Below are 20,525 nucleotides of genomic sequence, written 5' to 3'. Positions count from 1 at the left end.
TCCAGTTTTTCTGTGAACTGGACATTAAAGTAAAAATGCAACAGGGTTTTCTTAAAGGATCAACCTGCTCTTTAACAAAAATTATAAAAAGTTAAAAAGAGTCTATAAAATCTTACATGGTCAAACATAAAAAATTGGATAAATATGTCTACAAGGTTTTATTAAAATTAAGTTTAACATTAATAACACTAAAGGTAAAATTTAACTTATCTGGTATAAAAATCATACAAGAAGCATTATTAAATATAAAATGGTGTTTAGCTTTCTTTGGTCTAAAAGCTAATAAAAATAGGTGCTAAAGGAAACATTCATTTTACTAGAGGATCACAGAAGTTAAAGACTTAAAACAAACTTAGCCAATTAAGACAGCATAACAAGATGCAAATGCCTGGTTGAAATAGATCAAATATTCCATCTGCATGTTAAACAAAAGCAATTGTTATGCTTGTGCACATGGCAGGCCAGAGGCCCTGATTGTCCCCCTTCCACTAAGGTGGTCGTCTAGTCAACCAGGCGTAGGCTGCACGGTAGCTCTTTTCCAGGATTCTATAGCCTGGAGTAAAAAGTCATGCCAAGCTCTCTCTGCTATATCCCGAAGTCCCTGTGGGTCAGCCCCTGAGGGCCATCCAGCTTCCGTCTCCCAACACTAAGTTCACTTCGTGTCTCTCACGGCAAGGAAGAGACTTAGCATTCCTTAGAGACCTGAGGGGATGCAGTGAGCTTGAGAATTTACAAGAGCTTATCAATCAGTCAGCCCTTGTTCATCCCCGAGCAGATGTGTGGTAGTATTGTGGTGGACCTTTACTAGGCACTCTGCCTAATAACTAGAGTGGCACTTGTGCTTTAGTCCATTTGGCTATCCCTTTCACCCTGGCATTTCATCAACCAGAAGAAAAACAAAAAATAAGACATCAGAAAGCGAGAGAAGCCCCTTATAGGTCTTTCAACTCTCACATCTATTTAGATGCAATTAGAGCCCTGCAAGGAATACCAGATCAATTTAAAGCTTGAAATCAAATAGTTACAGGATTTAAGTCAATATTTTAGTAGATGACAGTCAATAAAAATATAGATTAGAAAAACTACATCTATTACAACCAACAGCAACGAGCTTTTCATGAGTTAAAAAGAAAAACTCATGTCGGTCCCAGCCCTGAGGCTACCTGACCTGACAAAACTCTTTACACTCTATGTGTCAGAAAGAATAAAAAAAAAGGCAGTTGGAGTTTTAACCCAGACTGTGAGGCCCTGGCCAAAGCCAGTGGCCTATCTCTCAAAACAACTAGACGGCGTTTCCAAAGGCTAGCCCCCATGTCCACGGGCCCTGGTAGCAACGGCCCTGTTAGCACAAGCAGCAGATAAGCTAACTCTTAGACAAAACCTAAAGTCCCCGCATGCTGTGGTGATTTTAATAAATACCAAAGGACACCATTAGCTAATAAATGCTAGACTAACTAGATACCAAAGCTTGCTCTGTGAAAATCCCCACATAACCATTGAAGTTTGCAACACCCTACCCTGCCACCTTACTCCTGGTATCAGAGAGCCCAGTTAAACATAAACTGTGTAGAAGTGTTGGACTTAGTTTATTCTAGTAGGCGCCCAACCTCCAAGACCACCCTTAAACGTCAGTAGACTGGGAGCTGTACGTGGATGGAAGCAGCTTCGCCAACTCCTGCAAAGTGACTCTGAAGAAGACGACAAGCCCTGCTCCAGTCACACCCGGAAGCTGACTGGTCCACACACAGCTGAAGCATGAGGAAACTAATTGCGGGACACATTTTCCTTAAAATTTAGACTTGTACAGTAAGGACTTCAACTGACCTTTCTCAGACTGAAGGCTGTTCCCAGTATATACATCAAGTCACTGAGGTAGGACAAAAGATTGCTACAGTCCTATTATTTCTAGTTATTATGAATGCCTAGGAACTCCAAAAGGAACCTATTTGTATAATAACACCCAGTACAAAGTATGTAATCCAGGAAGTGACCAGCCCGATGTGCGCTATGACCCCTTTGAACCTCCCATGATCACAGTCTTTGAAGTAAGACTAAGAACTGGTCGTTCTCTAAGGGACACAAGTAAAGTAATAGCTAGAACAGAAGAAAGAAAGGTCCCCAAAAATGTAACCTTAAAATTTGATGCCTGTGCCACTATTAATAGTAAACAGCATAGGATAGGATGCAGTTCTCTAGATTAGGAAAAAAGTTACACAGCAGAAAATAAGTACATCTGTCAAGAATCATATTTATGTGAGATATGTCAATACTGGTCTTGTGTCATCTAGGCTACTTAGAAAGAAGATAAAAAAGATCCTGTTTGGCTCCAAAAAGGAAAAGTCAGCCCCTCCTGCACGAGTGAGAGCTGCAACCTTTTAGAATTGATAATCACAAACCCCTCAGACCCAAAGTGGAATAAAGGAAAATATGTAACATTAGGCATTGATGGAAAAGGACTAGATCCTAGTGTAAGCATCCTAATAAAAGGAGAGGTTCAAGAACGCTCTCCAGAACCAGTATTTCAGACTTTCTATGATGAACTAAATGTGCCAGTACCTGAGATTCCAGGAAAAACTAAAAATTTGTTTTTGCAATTAGCCGAGCATGTAGCCCAGTCTCTAGATGTCACTTCATGTTATGTTTGTAGAAAAACTGTAATAAAAGATCAATGGCCATAAGAAGCCCAAGAATTAGTGCCTACAGACCCAGTTCTGATGAATTCCCAGCCCAAAAGAATCATCCTGATCATTTCTAGGTTCTAAAAGTCTCGATTATTGGACAATATTGCATAGCTAGAAAAAGGAAAAAATTCACTCATTCTGTAGGATGACTTAGTTGCCTAGGACAAAAACTGTATAATAGTACCACAAAAACAGTTACACGGTGGAGTTCAAACCACACAGAAAGAGATCCATTCAGTAAACTTCCAAGGTTGCAGACTGTCTAGGCTTACCCAGAATTCCACCGGGACTGGACTGCCCCCACCGGGTTATACTGGATATGTAGACATAGAGCCCATGCTAAGCTGCCTGATCAGTGGACAGGTAGCTGTGTAATTGGCACCATTAAACCATCTTTCTTCCTACTGCCCATAAAAACAGGCGAACTCCTAGGCTTCCCTGTCTGTGCTTCCCGTGGAAAACGAAGCATAGCCATAGGTAATTAAAAAGATGATAAATGGCCCCCTAAAAAAATTTTACAATACTATAGGCCTGCCACTTAGACACAAGACAGCTCATGGGGATAATGGACCCCAATTTACATGCTCAACCGAATCATACAGTTGCAAGCTGTTTTAAAAATCATCACTAATAAAACTGGTCAAGCCTTGACTATTCTGGCCCAGCAAAAAACTCTCAGATAAGAAATGCTATCTATCAAAATAAATTAGCTCTTGACTACTTGCTAGCAGCTGAAAGAAAGGTCTATAAGAAATTTAATCTTACTAATTACTGTCTACACATAGATAATCAAAGGCAAGTAGTTAAAGGCATAGTTAGAAATATGACAGAACTGGCACATATGCCCGTACAAGTGTAGCACAGATTCAACCATAAAGCCGTGTTTAGAAGGTAGTTCCCAGCACTAAGAGGATTTAAAACTCTTACAATAGGAGTTACAATAGTAATAGAAACCTACTTACTGCTCCCTTGTTTGCTACCTGTACTTCTTCAAGTGATAAAAAGCTTCATCACTACCTTAGTTCACCAAAATGCTTCAGCACAAGTGTACTATATAAATCACTATCAGTCTATTGCACAAAAAGACATAAGTAGCAAAAATAAGAGTAAGAACTCCCACTAATAAAAAGTGGGAGTCTCAAAGGGGGGAGACGAGGGAAGAGAGAGAGACCTCTCATACTATTTTATATTGTTTCATACTCAGTACTTGTTTTAAGAAAAAAACAAGAAAGTGAAATCAAAGACAGGCAGCCTGGTGCCAGGCCTAAAATCAGCCCTGGGCCTGCCTGGTCTAAACCTAGTAGTTAAAAATCAACTCATGACTTAGAACCCAATGTTATCCATAGATTCCAGGCATTGTATAAAAAGAACATTGTGAAACTCCCTGTTCTGTTTCACTCTGACTACCAGCGCATGAAACCCCTGTCATGTATCCCCTAGATTGCTCAATCAATCACGACCCTTTCACGTGAAATCTTTAGTGTTGTGAGCCCTTAAAAGGGACAGAAATTGTGCAGTCGAGGAGCTTGGATTTTAAGGCAGTAGCTTGCCGATGCTCCCAGCTGAATAAAGCCCTTCCTTCTACAATTCGGTGTCTGAGAGGTTTTGTCTGCGGCTCATCCTGCTACACTATCTCTACAAAAAAATTTTAAATTCACCTGGCATGGTGGTGTGCACCTCTAGTCCCAGGTACTTGAGAGGATCAGAGGATCGCTTGAGCCCAAGAGTTTGAGGCTGCAGTGACCTATGATTGTGCCACTGGAATTCAGCCTGAGCAACACAGTGAGACCCTGTCTTAAAAAATAAAAAAAACCAAAAAATAAAAAAAATAAAAAATAAAAAATCCTGTTAATAGGATGACAAGACAAACCACAGACTGGGAGAAAATATTTGCAAAACACTTATCCAATAAAGGACTTACATCTAAAACAGAATTCTCTAAACAAAAAGTGAGAAAACACAATCCCATTACAAAATGGGCAAATATACGTCTCTTCACAAAAGAGACGGCAAATAAGCACATGAAAAGATGACCAAATCATTAGCCATCAGGCAAATGCAAATTAAAACCACAACAAGTTATCACTATAGCCTGGCTCAAGTTAAAGATGCTGAGAATACCAAGTACTGGTGAGAAAGGAGGGCAACTGCATCTCTCATGCATTGTTGGTGGAAAAATAGTACAGTCACTCTGAGAAAGTGATACTTAACAACATGAGCCAGAAATTGTAGTCCTGGGTGCAGGATTGAAATACAGCAATGAAAATAAGTGTCCACACAAAAACCTGTACATAAATATTCATGGCAACTTTATTGGACAGCCAAGAAATAGAAACAACCTAAATATCCTTCAATGGGCCAATATATACACTGTGGTATATCTATAAATGATATACTACTCAGCCAGATTGTTACATAAAACAGCTTCTATGAATTTCTAGGGTAGTATGCTGGGTACCAGAAGGCTATCTCAAAAGGTTGTATCTGGTATGGATTCATTTATATAACACTCTTGAAATGACAAAATTATAGCAATGGAGAAGAGATCAGTGATCACTAGGGATTCAGAATGGGGGCAGAGTCTGACGATAAAAAAAAGGATAGTATGAGGGAGTTTCTTTGTGGGAATGAAACACTTCTGTGTCTTTATCTTGGTGATATTTATGGAAATCAATACTTGCAGTGGAATTTCATAGTACTATACATACAATAAAAACATGTAAAAATTGGTGAACGAGTAAATTCTGTAGTTAATAGTTTTGGACTAATGTCAATTTCCTGGTTTTGAAAATATACTCTGGTTATGAAAGGTATCATTTGGGAAAGCTGGATGAAGGGTATACACAAACTATTCTATTTTTGCAACTTCTTGTGTGCCTTAAATTATTTATAAATAAAAAGTAATGTATTAACATATATGTGTATATATAAAATTTATGAATGGGTAGTTAATTTAGTTTGTTATTTAATCTGTATTCTCTTTATTTGCCTAACAAAGCCCAAACCAATCAGAAATTGTTATAGCAAAAAGAATCAGGAGATCACTTAGTTCTGTGGTTCCCAAACCCACTGACATCAGAATTCCCCTGGGAAACCATCTTGAGGGTATCCATGAGAAACCTGTCAGGTAGTTCTTATGTAGCCACCTCCTGTTTTCTCTATTTGTGGGAATTGCTGCTCTCATCTTAGAAGTCGGAAGCCCAAATAAGGCAGCTGTTAAGTATTTTATAAATAAATTTGCCCAAGTAATTGGCACAGCTCAAGTCAAAACAATAGTCTATTCTCCAAATGGAACTGTTCCTGTCAGAAACACCCCATCACAAAACGATAAACACTGCCTTACAGGTAGCTACTTAGTAAACTCAGGCACACATTTATCTGGGTATTTAGTAAGAGTTTTTGTTTTCTGTTTTGTGAAGGGAAGAGGAGTAAATTTTCTGTGTGTTTGTATGAAAATATTGAAACACTCCAGTTACTGATGTTCTGAAAAAAGATTTTGGAAGTCTAAACACACAACACCTCAGATACATGTGGGCTTTTTCCTGTTATTTTTTGATAGCACTGAGAGACACAGTTCTAATTTGACAGCTATAAAAATTCGAATGTGTATCTGTATGTGTACTGGATTCCTGTATTTCATTCCAGGAAAATGTCTAGTTGTAGGATTGGTCATAATGGTCACACTGTGGATAATATTCCTGGAATCTGTTGGAAGGTTGTCAAAATAGCTAGCGTTTTTTTATTGGCTTTGCATAAAGCCAAGAAAAGAGACTACGATAATAAATTACCATATTACAATAAAATGTTCACTAATAGTAACTTATGTAATCTTTATTTTAACCTATAAAATCTATGTCAGTGGATTATTTAAGCATTAACTCACATTCTTATGCTACTGTAGTTGGGGGACTGTCTTCGCTGGTTATACTGAGCAGTCTTCGTTTCTAACACAAATCCTGTCCTTATTGTTTGGTAAAGTGATGTTATATTTGTTAGTACCTGAGGAAGAGAAGTAGATTTTTATAGCTTATTAATTGTCACAGTAATGTCACCACAGAAGGTGTAGAGCAAACCATTAAAACATTTAACAATTAAATGTTTTAAAGCATAAATTGTCTCATAGAAGAAAATAGTTTTTTAGAGTGACACATTTGAAAGGAACCATGAGTGACAAATAACTAATATTTTCAAATATGCACATGCCCAGTCGCCACCTCATTCAGATGGTCACTTAAGCCTCTAATATATGATGTGTATCTTCAAAAACAAGGGAGCCACTCACACACAGCTCTCAGATATGTGCGATGAGCACCATCACAAATTCCCTGCTTAACACACTCTGCTTTCCAGCTGACCTGAAGCTTGCAAACAGCAATCTGATGGTAAGGAGGGTAAGGAGGAAATCAAAGTCCCCAGGTCACTAGTCAGATCTAGCCACAGAAGTACCAGCTCCTTTTACTCCGCTTATTTGTGGTAATAAGTTATTGTTGGCATGAATTCTGTTCTTTAATCTAGTCACGGTGTGGGAGAAATTTTTAAATCTAGCCTAATAAAACTCTCTTTGAGATGGAGTCTCACTGTGTCGCTCAGGCTGGAGTGCAGTGGCGCAATCTTGGCTCACTGCAAGCTCCCACCTCCTGGGTTCACACCATTCTCCTGCCTCAGCCTCCCCAGTAGCTGGGACTACAGGCGCCCACCACCACACTCGGCTAATTTTTTGTATTTTTAGTAGAGACGGGGTTTCACTGTGTTGGCCAGGCTGGTCTCGATCTCCTGACCTCATGATCCACCCGCCTTGGCCTCCCAAAGTGCTGGGATTACAGGCGTGAGCCACTGCGCCTGGCCTAAAACTCTTTTATTATAGTTAATTAGAAATAGAAGTCCAGGCACAGTGGCTCACACCTGTAATCCCAACACTTTTGGAGGCCAAGGCGGGCGGATCACCTGAGGTCAGGAGTTTGAGACCAGCCTGGCCAACATGGCAAAACCCTGTCTGTACTAAAAATACAAAAAATTAGCTGGGCGTGGTGGCGCACACCTGTAGTCCCACCTACCCAGGAGGCTTAGGTGGGTGAATCACTTGAACCCAGGAGGCAGAGGGTGTGGTCAGCCGAGATCGCACCACTGCACTCCAGCCTGGGTAACAGAGCGAGACTTCCTCTCCAAAAAAAAAAAAAAAAAAAAAAAAGGAAGAAAGAAAAAGAAAAAGAAAAAAATAAATAGAACAAGGGGCTACATTGCTTGGCTGTGCTAAAAGTGTAGGACATACAGAGCAAACCCAAATTTCAAAGTGTATATGCTAACAGATGTATTATAATGCTTACTTACCTCTTTCAGCAACCAGCTAATGTTTAAATCTGTACAATAATGGGCAAAGTAAGCCATGCTTTAAATAATTTTTCATTTCAATCACAGCTGAGAACAGTAGAGAGAACTGTTACTTTTTAAAACGTGTCTTGTCCATTTCTTGCTTTGGAAACTGGTATTAAATAGATTTTGTCATATCTTTTTTCTCCAATAGCTTTATGAATTTATCCAGCTTATAATAAGATTTTTTTTCTATACATAGTTTGACAACTTTAGGTACTCTGTTCGTGTGTGTTTGCAGGTAGTATGACCACTTTTCCCCTCCACAAGTTCCTAATAGGTTCCAAGTATTTCTCCAGGATCTTAATTATAGTATAAAATAGTTGATTTTGTTTGTTCTGTATTTTACACATTTTCTTATGTTTATATGTTTATAATTACTTTTCTCCTTATCAACATACTCATCTTCCTCCTGCCTGTGTGTGTGTGTGTGTGTGTGTGCGCGTGCGCGTGCACACGTTTAAGTAATGAAAGAAAGCCATTGTGAGTGGAATTTATTTGCCAGGATTCCCATAGATGGATAGGGTTTGGCCCATAGGTGGATTTTAGAGGGACTAGGAACACCTGAACCTATATGCAGAATTTTCCAATTATGTGTGTCTATTTGTGTATATGAGTTCCTAACACAAGAAACCAGCTACTATTTCAACCTGTACAACAATGAGGATTTAGTCACATATTACATAATTTTCCATTTTAATCACAGTTGAGAACAATTGAGAGAAGTGGACTGTGGTTTGACATGGTTTATGAGTGTTCCCAATGTTGTCCAGTTCTGTAGATGATCCAGTCTGCAGAACCTGCAAAATGCACATTTTACATTCTGCTTTTATTTCATGGCTGCCCTAATTATGGTCATTTAGGGAAAAGTTCGCATGCTATTGGTAAAAATTAGAAAAAGGGCACAAAGCCTCACCCTCAGGCATAAAAGCGGAGGACAAAAACCCAAAGATGTTTTTAACATCTAAGAATGGAAGGAATAAATCAAATAAAAATGTTCAGTATGCACCTGTAAAAACAAATGATATAATGTCTGTTACTGCTTAAAAGTATTTGAGCACAGTAAGAAAAAAAGGGTTAAGTGAAACAAATACGGCAAAATCTTGGTAATTGTTGATTCCAATTTATAGGTATGTGAGGGTTAATTGTACTATTTTTTGCATATGTTTGAAATTTTCCATAATATTTTTTTAAAATTACATACATATTCTAATTGTTTAACTGCATATTCTCTGGTTAAACTGAACCAGAACATGGACAATCTGCTCTTATAGGAGCACAATGGACATGTGGGGGCAATGAAGTCACAAGAAGAAGGTGAGAAAATGAAATTTAACATGCTAAGAAAAATGTAACATATTAAGAAGAAATGAAGCTGAAGATCCAAGAAATCTTAGCAAGACAAGAGAAAAATGTTTAATTCAGTGATTAAAGCAAGTAAAATAATTTTCAAGGATTTAAGAAAATGATAAAACACAGACTGCTGCTGGGAATGTAAATTGCTATATCCTTACTGGGGAACAATTTAGTGACATGATCCTATATCCTTTGATCCGTTAATTCCATTAACAGTCCAACCTAAAGAAACAAAATGTGAGCACAGGTTTTTGCCTACATTTCTCATTGCATTTTTTTTTTTTTTTTCCTGAGACAGAGTCTTGCTCTGTCCCCCAGGCTGGAGTGCAGTGGCACGATCTCGGTCACTGCAACCTCCGCCTCCCAGGTTCAAGCAATTCTCCTGCCTCAGCCTCCTGAGTAGCTGGGACTACAGGCACGCGCCACCATGCCCGTCTAATTTTTTTTGTATTTTTAGTAGAGACAGGGTTTTGCCATGTTGGCCAGGCTGTTCTCGAACTCCTGACCTCAGGTGATCTGCCCACCTCGGCCTCCCAAAGTGCTGGGATTACAGGAGAGCCACTGCGCCTGGCTCATTGCATTACATTCTGAAAGCTCTTTGAGGGTAAGGGCTTTGTCTGCCCTACTGACCACTATATTCCTAGAACAGTTCCTGACATGAAAAAGTGCTGAAATGAATGTATGTTAAATAAACAGTGAGGAATTAGAAAAGACCAAAACTCAAACAATAGGATAATTATTTGGTACATTTTGGAATAGAAGAAATCCTAGCTAGTCATTTAAAAGGGTATTTTCAAAGAACATTAAATGACATGAGAAAATGTTCCAGATATAATGTTAAGTGGAAAAAATCAGGATGTAAAACCATATACAGGATGATCCTAATTAAATATGTTTAAACTAGCACAAGGAGATACATAAAAAATTTAAAAGCAGTTATCTCTAGATGATATACACTTCAGTGATTTTTAAATATTCTCCTTCAAATTCTTCTGTGTTTCCCAAATTATCTATGAGGACTCAAATCTTTTTTTAAAAAGGAATTTCTAGTTTTACATTCTATGGATAGATTAAGTCTAGCATTACAAAAAGAGCCAAAGTCGTCTTTGATTACTTCCAAACCAAGTTCCCACTCTATACCTGCAAAGAGTGATCAAAGAAGTCTTGGATCACCTTTTTTACAAGTTTGGTGTCCTTCCTTCTAGATCACTTTTTATATTTTTCATACACTTGCAGTATATGTACCTATAGAAAATACATGGTATTAGTGCATTTTAAAATATAAACAGTATCAAGCTGCATGCATAGTGACTTCTTAGTCTATTTTGTGCTGCTATAATGGAACACTACAGACTGGGTAATTTATAATGAACAGAACTTCACTGGCTCACAGCTCTGGAGGCTGGGAAGTCCAAGATCGAGGGGTTGCATCTGGTGAGGGTCTTCTTACTGCTTCATAACATGGTAGAAGGCATCACATGGGTGAGAGAGAGTAAGCAAGAGGGTGCCAAACCCATCCTTTTGAAAGGAACCACTCCTACAACAATGGCATTATTCCATTCAGAAGGGCAGAGTCCTCATGGCCTAATCATCTCTTAAATGTCTCACCTCTTAATACTGTTAGAACAGTGATTAGCTTTCTAACACATACATGCTTTTTGGGGGGACACTTTCAAACACAGCTTATAGTTAGCATCTACTATTTGTTTTCTGTTTTAACTCAACAATGTTTTTTGGGATGTGCCCATTTTGATACATGGAGATTGAATTCATTCCCCTTAACTGCTACATAGTACAACATTTTATTTAGCCATTTCCCTATGGATAAGCAAGAAAGGGCCTGGAGACTCTTTCTTTGAACCTACTGAAGGACAGCGCTGAGGAGACTACATCTCACTCTGCTGCTGGTCGGGAGAAAGAAATCTGCTCACAGGATAGGATGGGTGGCACTTCTTGAAAGAAGAAAGCAAGTTCAATCCCTGATACCTGCAGAACGGAGACCAAGGAAGTCGGTCCAGGCCTGGACAGGGACTCCCAGTATAGAATGTAAGCCATAACCAAGTCATGACAAGTGTCTTCTCATTCTCTTCACACCAAGTTCTGGTTCTCAAAATGTCTCTGACACTGATTTCTTTCTCTTTACTCTGTCACCTTCCTAACTTAGAAATTCATCACTTCACCACTACATTAGCTTCTTGGCCTCTATCCAGTTTCTCTTCCTTCTAATCCATCCAATTTACCACTTCCAAATGAGTCCTCCAACAACTCCACGTAGTCAACTGTCTCTGTTAAAACCTCGAAAGGTGCCCTGTTGGGTCCTACTCATGATTCCCTTTTTGGCCTTCCATGGCCCCTAACTTAAAAGCTTAGCTTTCTAGTCTTTTATCAAATTCTCTGTCCTTCAAGTCCCACATCTTCTGTGATTCTTCTCTAGGGCTTCGTGACCACCCACATATTCAAACATTCAACAAAGATTTAGTGAGTGCTACCAAACACCAGGCACCATGCAAAAGCCTGAGGTTCTGGCATGCACCTGTAAATAACAATGCACCAAAGGCTGTAGCTATACTGAACTATGATTTCCTTTTAATTTATCAGGGTATGCTTTGTTAAATTTCTGCCTCATGGTTATAACCAACAGTGACTTCTGGGTATTTGAAAAGCTTCAAAGTAATCCAAGAAAACATTACACAGCTATAGGTTTTATTTATTATTATATCGAGTTGATTTGAATGTAGGAATACATGTGAGTTTTCAGTTTATTTTTAATAATTTACAAAATGAGACCTGGTGGTCACTAAAATCACTTTCAGCTCCAATGGTCTAGAATGCAGGATACTTGCAACAGAACCACTAGATGTCACTACTAACAACACAAAAGTTAAAGCAAGGGCTTGAGATCACAGGATTACTGTAAAGAACTACCAGATTTAGGAATAAAAATGTGAAAATGCTTCTATAGAGAAGCCCTATAAAAATCCAGAGGAGTAGCTTCAAACACCTTTGTGCACATAAAGTGCCACAGAAACAATAATTGTTAAGTACTTCCTATACCCTTCTATTAATAGAATAGCCTTCAGCAACTTACTGGTCAGCAGCATAAGCAGAATCAAGTCTTAGAACAGGAAGGAAGCTTATTTGTCCATCAGTTTTCAGATTTCTATTTTCTGGCACTAGAAATACAGTCAATGTCACAACCCAGTGCACACGTGGATGTGTGCGTGTGTGGACACACACACACTGATTTCATATATATATAAAATATATGTGTGTGTGTGTATATATATAAAATATGTGTATGTATATATATATATAAAACATATATATATTAAACATATAGTTGAAACCAAAGTTTCACAAAACAATAATGCCCTTACTATGTGTAGTGCACTTTGATATTTTCTTTTTTATGTATTCTATTTCATTTAAAAAAAAAAAAAAACAAAACTGGCTGGGCATAGTGGCTCACACCTGTGTAATCCCAGTACCTTGGGAGGCCGAGATAGGAGGATCTCTTGAGTCTAGGAGTTCAAGTACAGTCTGGGCAACATAGTGAGACCTCATCTCTACAAAAAATAATCAAAATTAACCAGGCATGGTGGCATGCGCCTGTAGTCCTAGCTACTCAGGAGGCTGCAGTGAGAGGATCCCTTGAGCCCAGGAGGTCAGGCTGGAGTGAGTCAAGATCAAGCCACTGCACTCCAGCTTAGGCAACAGAGTAAGACCTTATCTCAAAAAAAAAAAAAAAAAAAAAAAGAGCTTGTTACAAAACAATAAATTGATTTTACTCAATCAAATACACTTTCTTATGTTAATATATCAAAAAACAGAGGCCCAGAGAGGTGCAGTGACTTGCCCCAGGTAACTCAGTAGCCAGAATTCAAGGCTTTTCAGGACACTGGCAGGTTTTGTTTTGGAAGACCCTAGGTAAAAAGTGAAGTGTCTTTGGCACAATTTCAGCCCCTGCTGTGCTCCTCAACCTTCTAAATCCTGTGGCTAAGATACTGCAGTAAAAACAAAACAAAACCAAACCTGACAAAGTGTATGGATGATTAGTTATATGCAGCAGCCATTTAAAAAATACAGGTTCTTTCTTAAATGCAAATGTGATCACTTTAACTTTTCTATTTGAATCCCAGCAGTGGCTGTGGTTTTCCGGCCAAATACAAATTCTCAGTGTGACGGTAAAGGCTCTTCCAGAGCTGGCCCCAGTCCTGCTCTAGCCAGCTTGATTCTTCACCACTTCTCCACAAGCACCTTCAAGATTCTTCCTTCACTCTTGACCTGGCTAAGTTTTTGAGACTCCACTCACATTCCTCTTCTGCAAAGCCTTCCTTGGCATATGCTTGCCCACAGCATGCAGCCTACTGTTCCTGAAGCTTCCTCTTGTGTGTCCTCTCCACTGGACTGTGGCATTCTTATGTCTCCCCATTTGCTATCTGTGGCACCTGGCCTAGGATTCAGTATGTAAGAGGAAATCTGCTGAAGTGAATATTTTCATATTCTCACTCTTAAATTTTAACCCTAAAAAAACCTCACTGGAATATCTCTGGATTATGTAAGAGCTGATTTTGACATTGCAGAGCTCTATTTCCTAATATTTTGGGAGTATGAATAAAAACCACTATACCTATCATAGGAGAAATACATGCAAAAACCCAGTTCTGGCCTTTTTTCTCTTGATTTTAATAAGCGTTTGTTGGGGGGGAAGGTGAATTTTGTTTTTTTAACCTCTAGCTTGTAGGCTAGTACCTGCTGAGCAACACAGCCTCTGCTCCCCTCACTGCTCCCTCCACTGGTCCCTCAAAGAGTTTTCCCACCTCTCAAATTTCCAACCCAAGAGCCTTTCTACTTAGGTGGCACACACAGATATTCTTCTGTGTATGCTGCAACAGAGCAAATCAAGAGCAGTGGCCAACACCTGAAATGACTTACTTAATACTTATCAAGTTGGGGAGAAATCAGAAAGGAAGAGAGGCAGCTAAAGGCTCATAGTGACTAAGGACGGTGAGTAATGAAGGGAGCACTGATTGGGATCTGTGGTGGTCAGAGGTGGCTTTGTGAGAGTGAATCACCAACACCAGGGTGGGAATTGGGTAGACCTGTGGGGAAGGAAGCACTTCCAGGTGAGCACCAGCATAAGCAACAGTCAGCTAAGGGTGTGAAGGAGAAGACTCCCCATATCAGAGAGCGCTTGGCACTGGGGAGGGCTCAGGCATACAATGAGGTGGGGAGGAGTAGGGATGCTAGTGTCGCTGAAGGAGCAGGTCATTATCCACTGTCACCCTTCACTCCATGTCTCACTGCCTTGGTTATAAAGCACATTCAGTTTTATGTATCATTTTGATCTTCTCTATGCCCTTGTCAGGTAAGCGGCATAGATACTGTGGGCTTTATTTTTCAGAAATAGTTTAAGAAGGAAATAAGAAAATTGGCCCAAGTCACACAGCTAGCAGCTAACCAGCCTCACAGTTTAGATCTCTGGACTTCTATTTCACAGACCTAAAAATTCACGGTTGTCACAAAAGACACATAGCTGAATTTCCCTATTTTACAAATAAAGAAACTGACGACCACAGAGGTGAAGAAATTTTTCCAAGGTCACACAGAAGCAGAATTTAGGAGGTTAGCTGGAAGAAGCTTTACCCAGCCTTATTTCTGATAGATGTTGTACATTATTTGAGGAAGCAGGGAGAAAAAATCCTCATGTTGCCGAGAAAGAACAGTTACTTCAACAAAACCAAATATCTTCTAATGTTTAATAACTATCAGGATAACATTCTGTTAGCATAACTGCATTTATAAAAATGGAAATTGTTATCAACCAAAAATTAGAAGTTTTTTAAGTGAAAAAAATTCTAGAAAGAAATCAAGCTGCTTAAGGAGATGGATCTATCTGGGGAGAAAGACCTCCCCAATCTACAGGAGCTCCTCAGAACTTTTTTCTGCCACTGATGAATTTTTAGGTCTTTGTTGATCAGAGAAAAAGTTTTATTTTTAACTTCTTTAAAAAAAACTAAACATTGGCTCCAAACTGATAGACTCTCATCTCAGAATCTGTTAGCAAACGATAACTAATGTTTGCAGACAAGAACACCATTCAGATGACACACTATTATAACTTATTTTACACTAGAAATGACATGGCTTGAGAAATGACTTGCCGAGAAACCTGTGTTTACATTAGGGAGAGTGGGGGGAAAATCCCTCACATAAGTTGAAAACATGTTAAGTGGTAAATACCAAAATGCCCAGCAAGCATTTATGCCGGCTCTCATCCTAGCATGAATATAGGCAGCTCAGCATTGTAAAATTTACTTTTAGCTTTTCTAGCAGTTTGAATTAACCCTTTCTCTACTTCCACTTTCTCTGTCAGAGTTCAGCTCTTAATCTGCAGATGTGGACTGAGGGTGCTGTCACGGTGCTTGGTGATCCACTGGTGAATGATGTCCTCACCTGAACTGGTTTCCTACAAGTGGGCTGCCTTGTGGACATGTCTCCTAAGCTTCCTTACTATCCATGTAAGGCCTAGACAAACATTAGGAAGCAAGTTCAGCTTGTATGGATTGGAAAAGGCCTGTCAGTAGAGCAAAACAATACAAATCAATGTCACAATAAAGGTATATCCAGACCAGAGGTTCTCCAGAGCAGAATCACCCCAGAGAGACTGTGTCAGGTGGCCCCAGCATCTGGAGCTGTAAACGATCCTCAGGTGATTTTAAGTATATCCCTCATTCAAAGACACTAATCTAGACTCTCTAAAAAGCCAATGACATTTTAATCTTCATTTCAGCTCCTAGCAAATGAAAACAAAACAAAAAAAAAACAAGCAATAAAAAAAAAAATTGTTCCAGGTTAGGTTTATCTTAATACTTAACTGGCTATGAAACTTATTTACAGCCTTAGTGAATACCAATTATATACAAGAAAGGTGAGCATTTAATGAATATTTGTATAATACTTTACAATATCTTATCATGCATTAATGATCTCATGTGGTTCTCACAGCAACCCTATGAGGTAGCTTGTTATTTTCAAATTAAAGATGAGGAAAATAAGTCTCAGGGACATGAAGACTCGCTCAAGAGCCCTCAAAGAGTACAGCAGAGCAGCTGTGGGGTTGAGAAGCAGAGGGGTAAAATGACCATTGTTTTATTACTATAGGTCAAAAAGAAATTTTAATGTTTAAATATTTCCTATAGCTTTTTAGAAAACTTCTAATTACTATGCCACACTTTTCTGGTAAAACATATTATCTCACAGTAAAATATTGTGTTTTTTCTTTATTTTACATCTATCTATCTACACAAACACCCACACATACATACACACACACACACACTCGCTTCTCTCTCTCTCTCTTTTGGAATAAAACAGAAATAATCTATTGTTCCTGAGTTTGACTATGGGAGAATCACTTAAGATAGGTCATGTTTATAACACCAGTTTCAGGGACAGGTAAATCCAGTAATTTAATTTTTGTATATCTTACATTAAAATGAACACACAAATACATTTCTCCCTCAATCTCCATGTCAGACAAATGGAAGTGAAGTACTTGGCCTAGAAAAGAATAACCTGCAAGTGCCCTAATAATGTTGGTGTTCCTAGTATTAGTAAGTTAGATTTGTTTTTTTGCTATTTATAGTGATGTGTCTTTTTTTTTTTTTTTTTTTTTTCTGAGACAGCGTCTGGCTCTGTCACCCAGGCTGGACTGCAGTGGCACAGTCTCAGCTCACTGTAACCTCTGCCTCCTGGGTTCAAGCCAACCCTCCCACCTCAGCCTCCTGGGGAGCTGGGACTACAGGCACACACCACCATAAACAGGCAACTTTTTGTACAGACAGGGTTTCACCATGTTGCCCAGGCTGGTCTCGAACTCCCAGGATCAAGTGATGCTCCCACCTTGGCCTCCCAAAGTGCTTGGATTACAGGTGTGAGCCACCATGTCTGGCCATGATGTATGCCTTTGAAGTGTTTCTTCTAAACATTCAGTCTATCAAACATCAGTTGCTGTAGACATTTGTGTCCAAGGGAAAAATAATCCAGGTCAAATCTTGGTGAGATGAAATATTCCACGGTATTGGTCCTATTAAAGCCAGGGCTGGCCAGGTAAACTCTTGGCATTCTTCGTGCCACAATTCCTAAGCTCAATAGAAGAATCTGAAGAACATAAAACAAAAGCCAAGAGAATAAAAGATTAACTGAGCAGTAAAGACTTATTTAAGAATATCAGTACTAAAATAAAACTATCCATTCCTGTCATTGAGTGCATGCTACTTACAGCAAAGTAAAATATTTCCTGAATTGGTGGTCCCCAACCTTTTTGGCGCTAGGGACCAGTTTCAGGGAAAACCATTTTCACAGACCGAATGGGAAATGGTTTCAGGATGAAACTGTTCCACCTCAGATCATCAGGCATTGGTTAGAGTCTCATAAGGAGCGCGCAACCTAGGTCCCTCAGATGCGCAGTTCACAATAGGGTTCACATTCCTATGTGGATCCAATGCTGCAGCTGATCTGATACGAGGAAGAGCTCAGGTGGTAATGCTCGCTTGCTCGCCCACCCAGCTGCTGCTCACCTCCTGCTGTGAGGCCTGGTTCCAGTCTGTGGCCTGGGATTTGGGGATCCCTGTCCTAAATAACTTGGTAAGGGACTGATTGGAAAACTAAAAATTAAGTCAGGGTTTGCGCACTAAAGATGAAAGCAAATTCTGCATTTGGTGGGATGAGTCTAAATGCAATGGAGACATTGATCTTTGTAACAGCAAAACATTAAATCCAGGCTTTTCTTTTACCTTGTCAATCGACATTTCGTTCATCCTGAGAGGTTGCTTTGGCATAACTCAGAGGTAGATTCAGCCCAACAACTGGCCCTACAATGCTCAGCCATGATGTGATATAGTTGACATTCCTAGGAAACAAGTGAAATACAGGCCATGCTAACGTTTCCATTGTAGTTTTTGGATGAATGGAAGAACATCAGTTGGTCACCAACAATAACAGAAGTGAGGCTTTCTTCAAAGATTTGTACCTACCACCTGGAATCTCAGCATTTCTGAATGCCAGCCCCATTGCTTGACAAGAATTTAAGGTCCAGAGAGCCTGTGAAGATCCCTCATTAGGGTAGTTGAAGAATGAAGTAAGGTACTGGCTCCTGACTCCTCTTGATTATTCAAATTTTACCCTTGCAGTTTACAGCACTTACTAAGGTAGCAGAGTGCAGTGATTAAGAGCATGGTTCTGAGGCCAAAATGCTTAGATTCAAATCCCACCACTTAACTAGCTGTGTAACCTTGTTTGAGTGGCTTAACTCCTCTGTTCTGTAACTTCCTCCTCTGTAAATTGGGTAAAATAATGGTACTTAGCACATAGGAATGCTGCAAAAATCCAATGTCTTACTGTATCTAAAACTCTTAGAACAGCATCTAGCATATCATAAAAATCATTGCTAGCCAATATTATTATTAATATTTCTTTTTTAGCCTAGCATTTAGAGTCACATAAAAAGATTTACACTTTTAAAATCAGAGTAGAAGCTAATGTATCTTGATGGTGTTTCTTACTTATTGATTTTCTGAGAATTCTTTAATACAGGAGTCATGAATTCATTTGTCTTGCAGGGATGAAGTACAAAAAAGGGTTGCCCAAGTATTGGATGTTCCTGTAAGAATCAGAATTGGTCCAGGATCAGTGTGAGTTACTTTGAAAAGACTAAAATAATTTATCTGGTTTACTCCTTTAAAATAAAGGTTTGTCTCAAATTCCAAGTTAATGAATTAATATACAGGTTTATTTTCTATTTTTAAAAACAATTTATAATCCAAACATCAGAAGTTGGTGAGAAAGGACTATTCATTGATAAAGCAGTATGGTCGAGTATAGCAGGGCGCCCATTCTTGTTTACACAATATAAACTGTAGTTGCATTTTATCAGTTCCCTCTCTGTTGGCCAGTGTTTCTCTTTGGCCTATCATTATTCTTCAGTTTTTCTTCAAGGATGTTCACAAAGCTCAGTAGTTTGACAACCTAAACAATTCATTTTATTCACCTCTTTGTCAATGGTAAGAGACTCAAAATCATTTGCATATTTCTTTACACAAATTTTGTCAACATGTTGTTTCAAGCCTATATGTATCCAGTGCCAGTGGGCACATGTTCCACGAGTAGAACCAGGGATGGGAGGAGATGGCCTGCACTATTTAAATTGTTCTACTTGTCTGTCTCTCTCTCTCTCTCTTTCCGTCTCTGAGTTTTTGTTTTTCTTTTTCCTCATTTCTCTCCTTCTGTCTCTCCCAAGCCTACAGGGCTGTTTTTATAAGTTAAAAGCCTGAAATGTAACTCTGTTCCTTTTATAAGGTAGTAATTAGATATAAGATATAGGTCAGACCACACCCAAGTTAGGGACGTGAACATCATTTGGCAAGCAATGGGGAGCCCTAGGAGGTTTCTATGTAGTGGGTAATCTGTGCACAAGTTCTACCAACAAAAACACTATTATTGATGATACATTTATTGATTATTTATATTGTGGATTAACCATTATACCAACACTGCAAACTCAAATACCTATGAAGACAAAGCAGGTGACCTAAGGGGATAATGCCAGCTAAATACACCAGCAGATGACGGGGCCCGTGAGGAACTGCAGAGTGCACCCATCCGAGGCCATGCTGGCTACTCTGCTCCAGCCAACTGTGCCATGTGGGAATGCAGGTTCAGCATGCTCCAGACCTCCCTATTTGTGAAACTAACCTAGAAAAGCCGAAGTTTATGTTAAACCTCCTACATTTAAGTGTTGGCATAATTTATTTTTCAACATGGAGTGGGACAAGTGAAACAGGCTTGTAGGCTGGATTTAGACTAGGGGATGCCTAGCTTCTTCTCTTGGCTTCTTCTCTCAGCCAACTCAAGGGGAGGCTGAACTCAGAGCTGTTGATGGGATGAATTATGTGGCTGTCCTTGCTGCCTCTACCCCTCAGCTCCAAACATTCATGTCTGCATGCTTATGCACACATCCACTCACAAGAACTAGAAGGGACAATTCCTCTTGTATTGGTGACACTGGGTATGGAGATTTGGGGTGGTGGTGGTGAGGGATGAGTTATCCACTAGTTATAG

General features: G+C 39.2%; 1 protein-coding gene across 10 annotated transcripts in view; it reads right to left on the bottom strand.

Annotated features, from left to right (window-relative positions):
- Positions 1 to 6,534: 6,534 nt before the first annotated feature.
- ATG10 (autophagy related 10) overlaps positions 6,535 to 20,525 on the bottom strand; it is a 291,958-nt gene continuing 277,967 nt past the window's right edge. For 8 of the 10 annotated variants that reach the window (XM_003776622.5, XM_054555709.2, XM_063724174.1 and 5 more), the window contains 3 exons: positions 18,971 to 19,068; positions 18,203 to 18,318; positions 16,326 to 17,567 (listed from right to left, as the gene is read on the bottom strand). In XM_003776622.5, the coding sequence (XP_003776670.1) occupies positions 18,207 to 18,318; positions 18,971 to 19,068 (210 nt within the window). In that variant the 3' untranslated portion in view covers positions 16,326 to 17,567; positions 18,203 to 18,206. Of the gene's footprint in view, positions 6,681 to 16,325; positions 17,568 to 18,202; positions 18,319 to 18,970; positions 19,069 to 20,525 lie in introns of those variants that run through there. The other 2 variants (XR_008525345.2, XM_054555710.2) reach the window with 2 other exon arrangements.

The sequence above is a fragment of the Pongo abelii genome, chromosome 4 (assembly GCF_028885655.2).
Source record: "Pongo abelii isolate AG06213 chromosome 4, NHGRI_mPonAbe1-v2.0_pri, whole genome shotgun sequence".
In the NCBI taxonomy this organism is placed as follows: domain Eukaryota; kingdom Metazoa; phylum Chordata; class Mammalia; order Primates; family Hominidae; genus Pongo; species Pongo abelii.
Note: the sequence above shows the minus strand (reverse complement) of the source record. Positions and strands in the feature narration are given on the sequence as shown.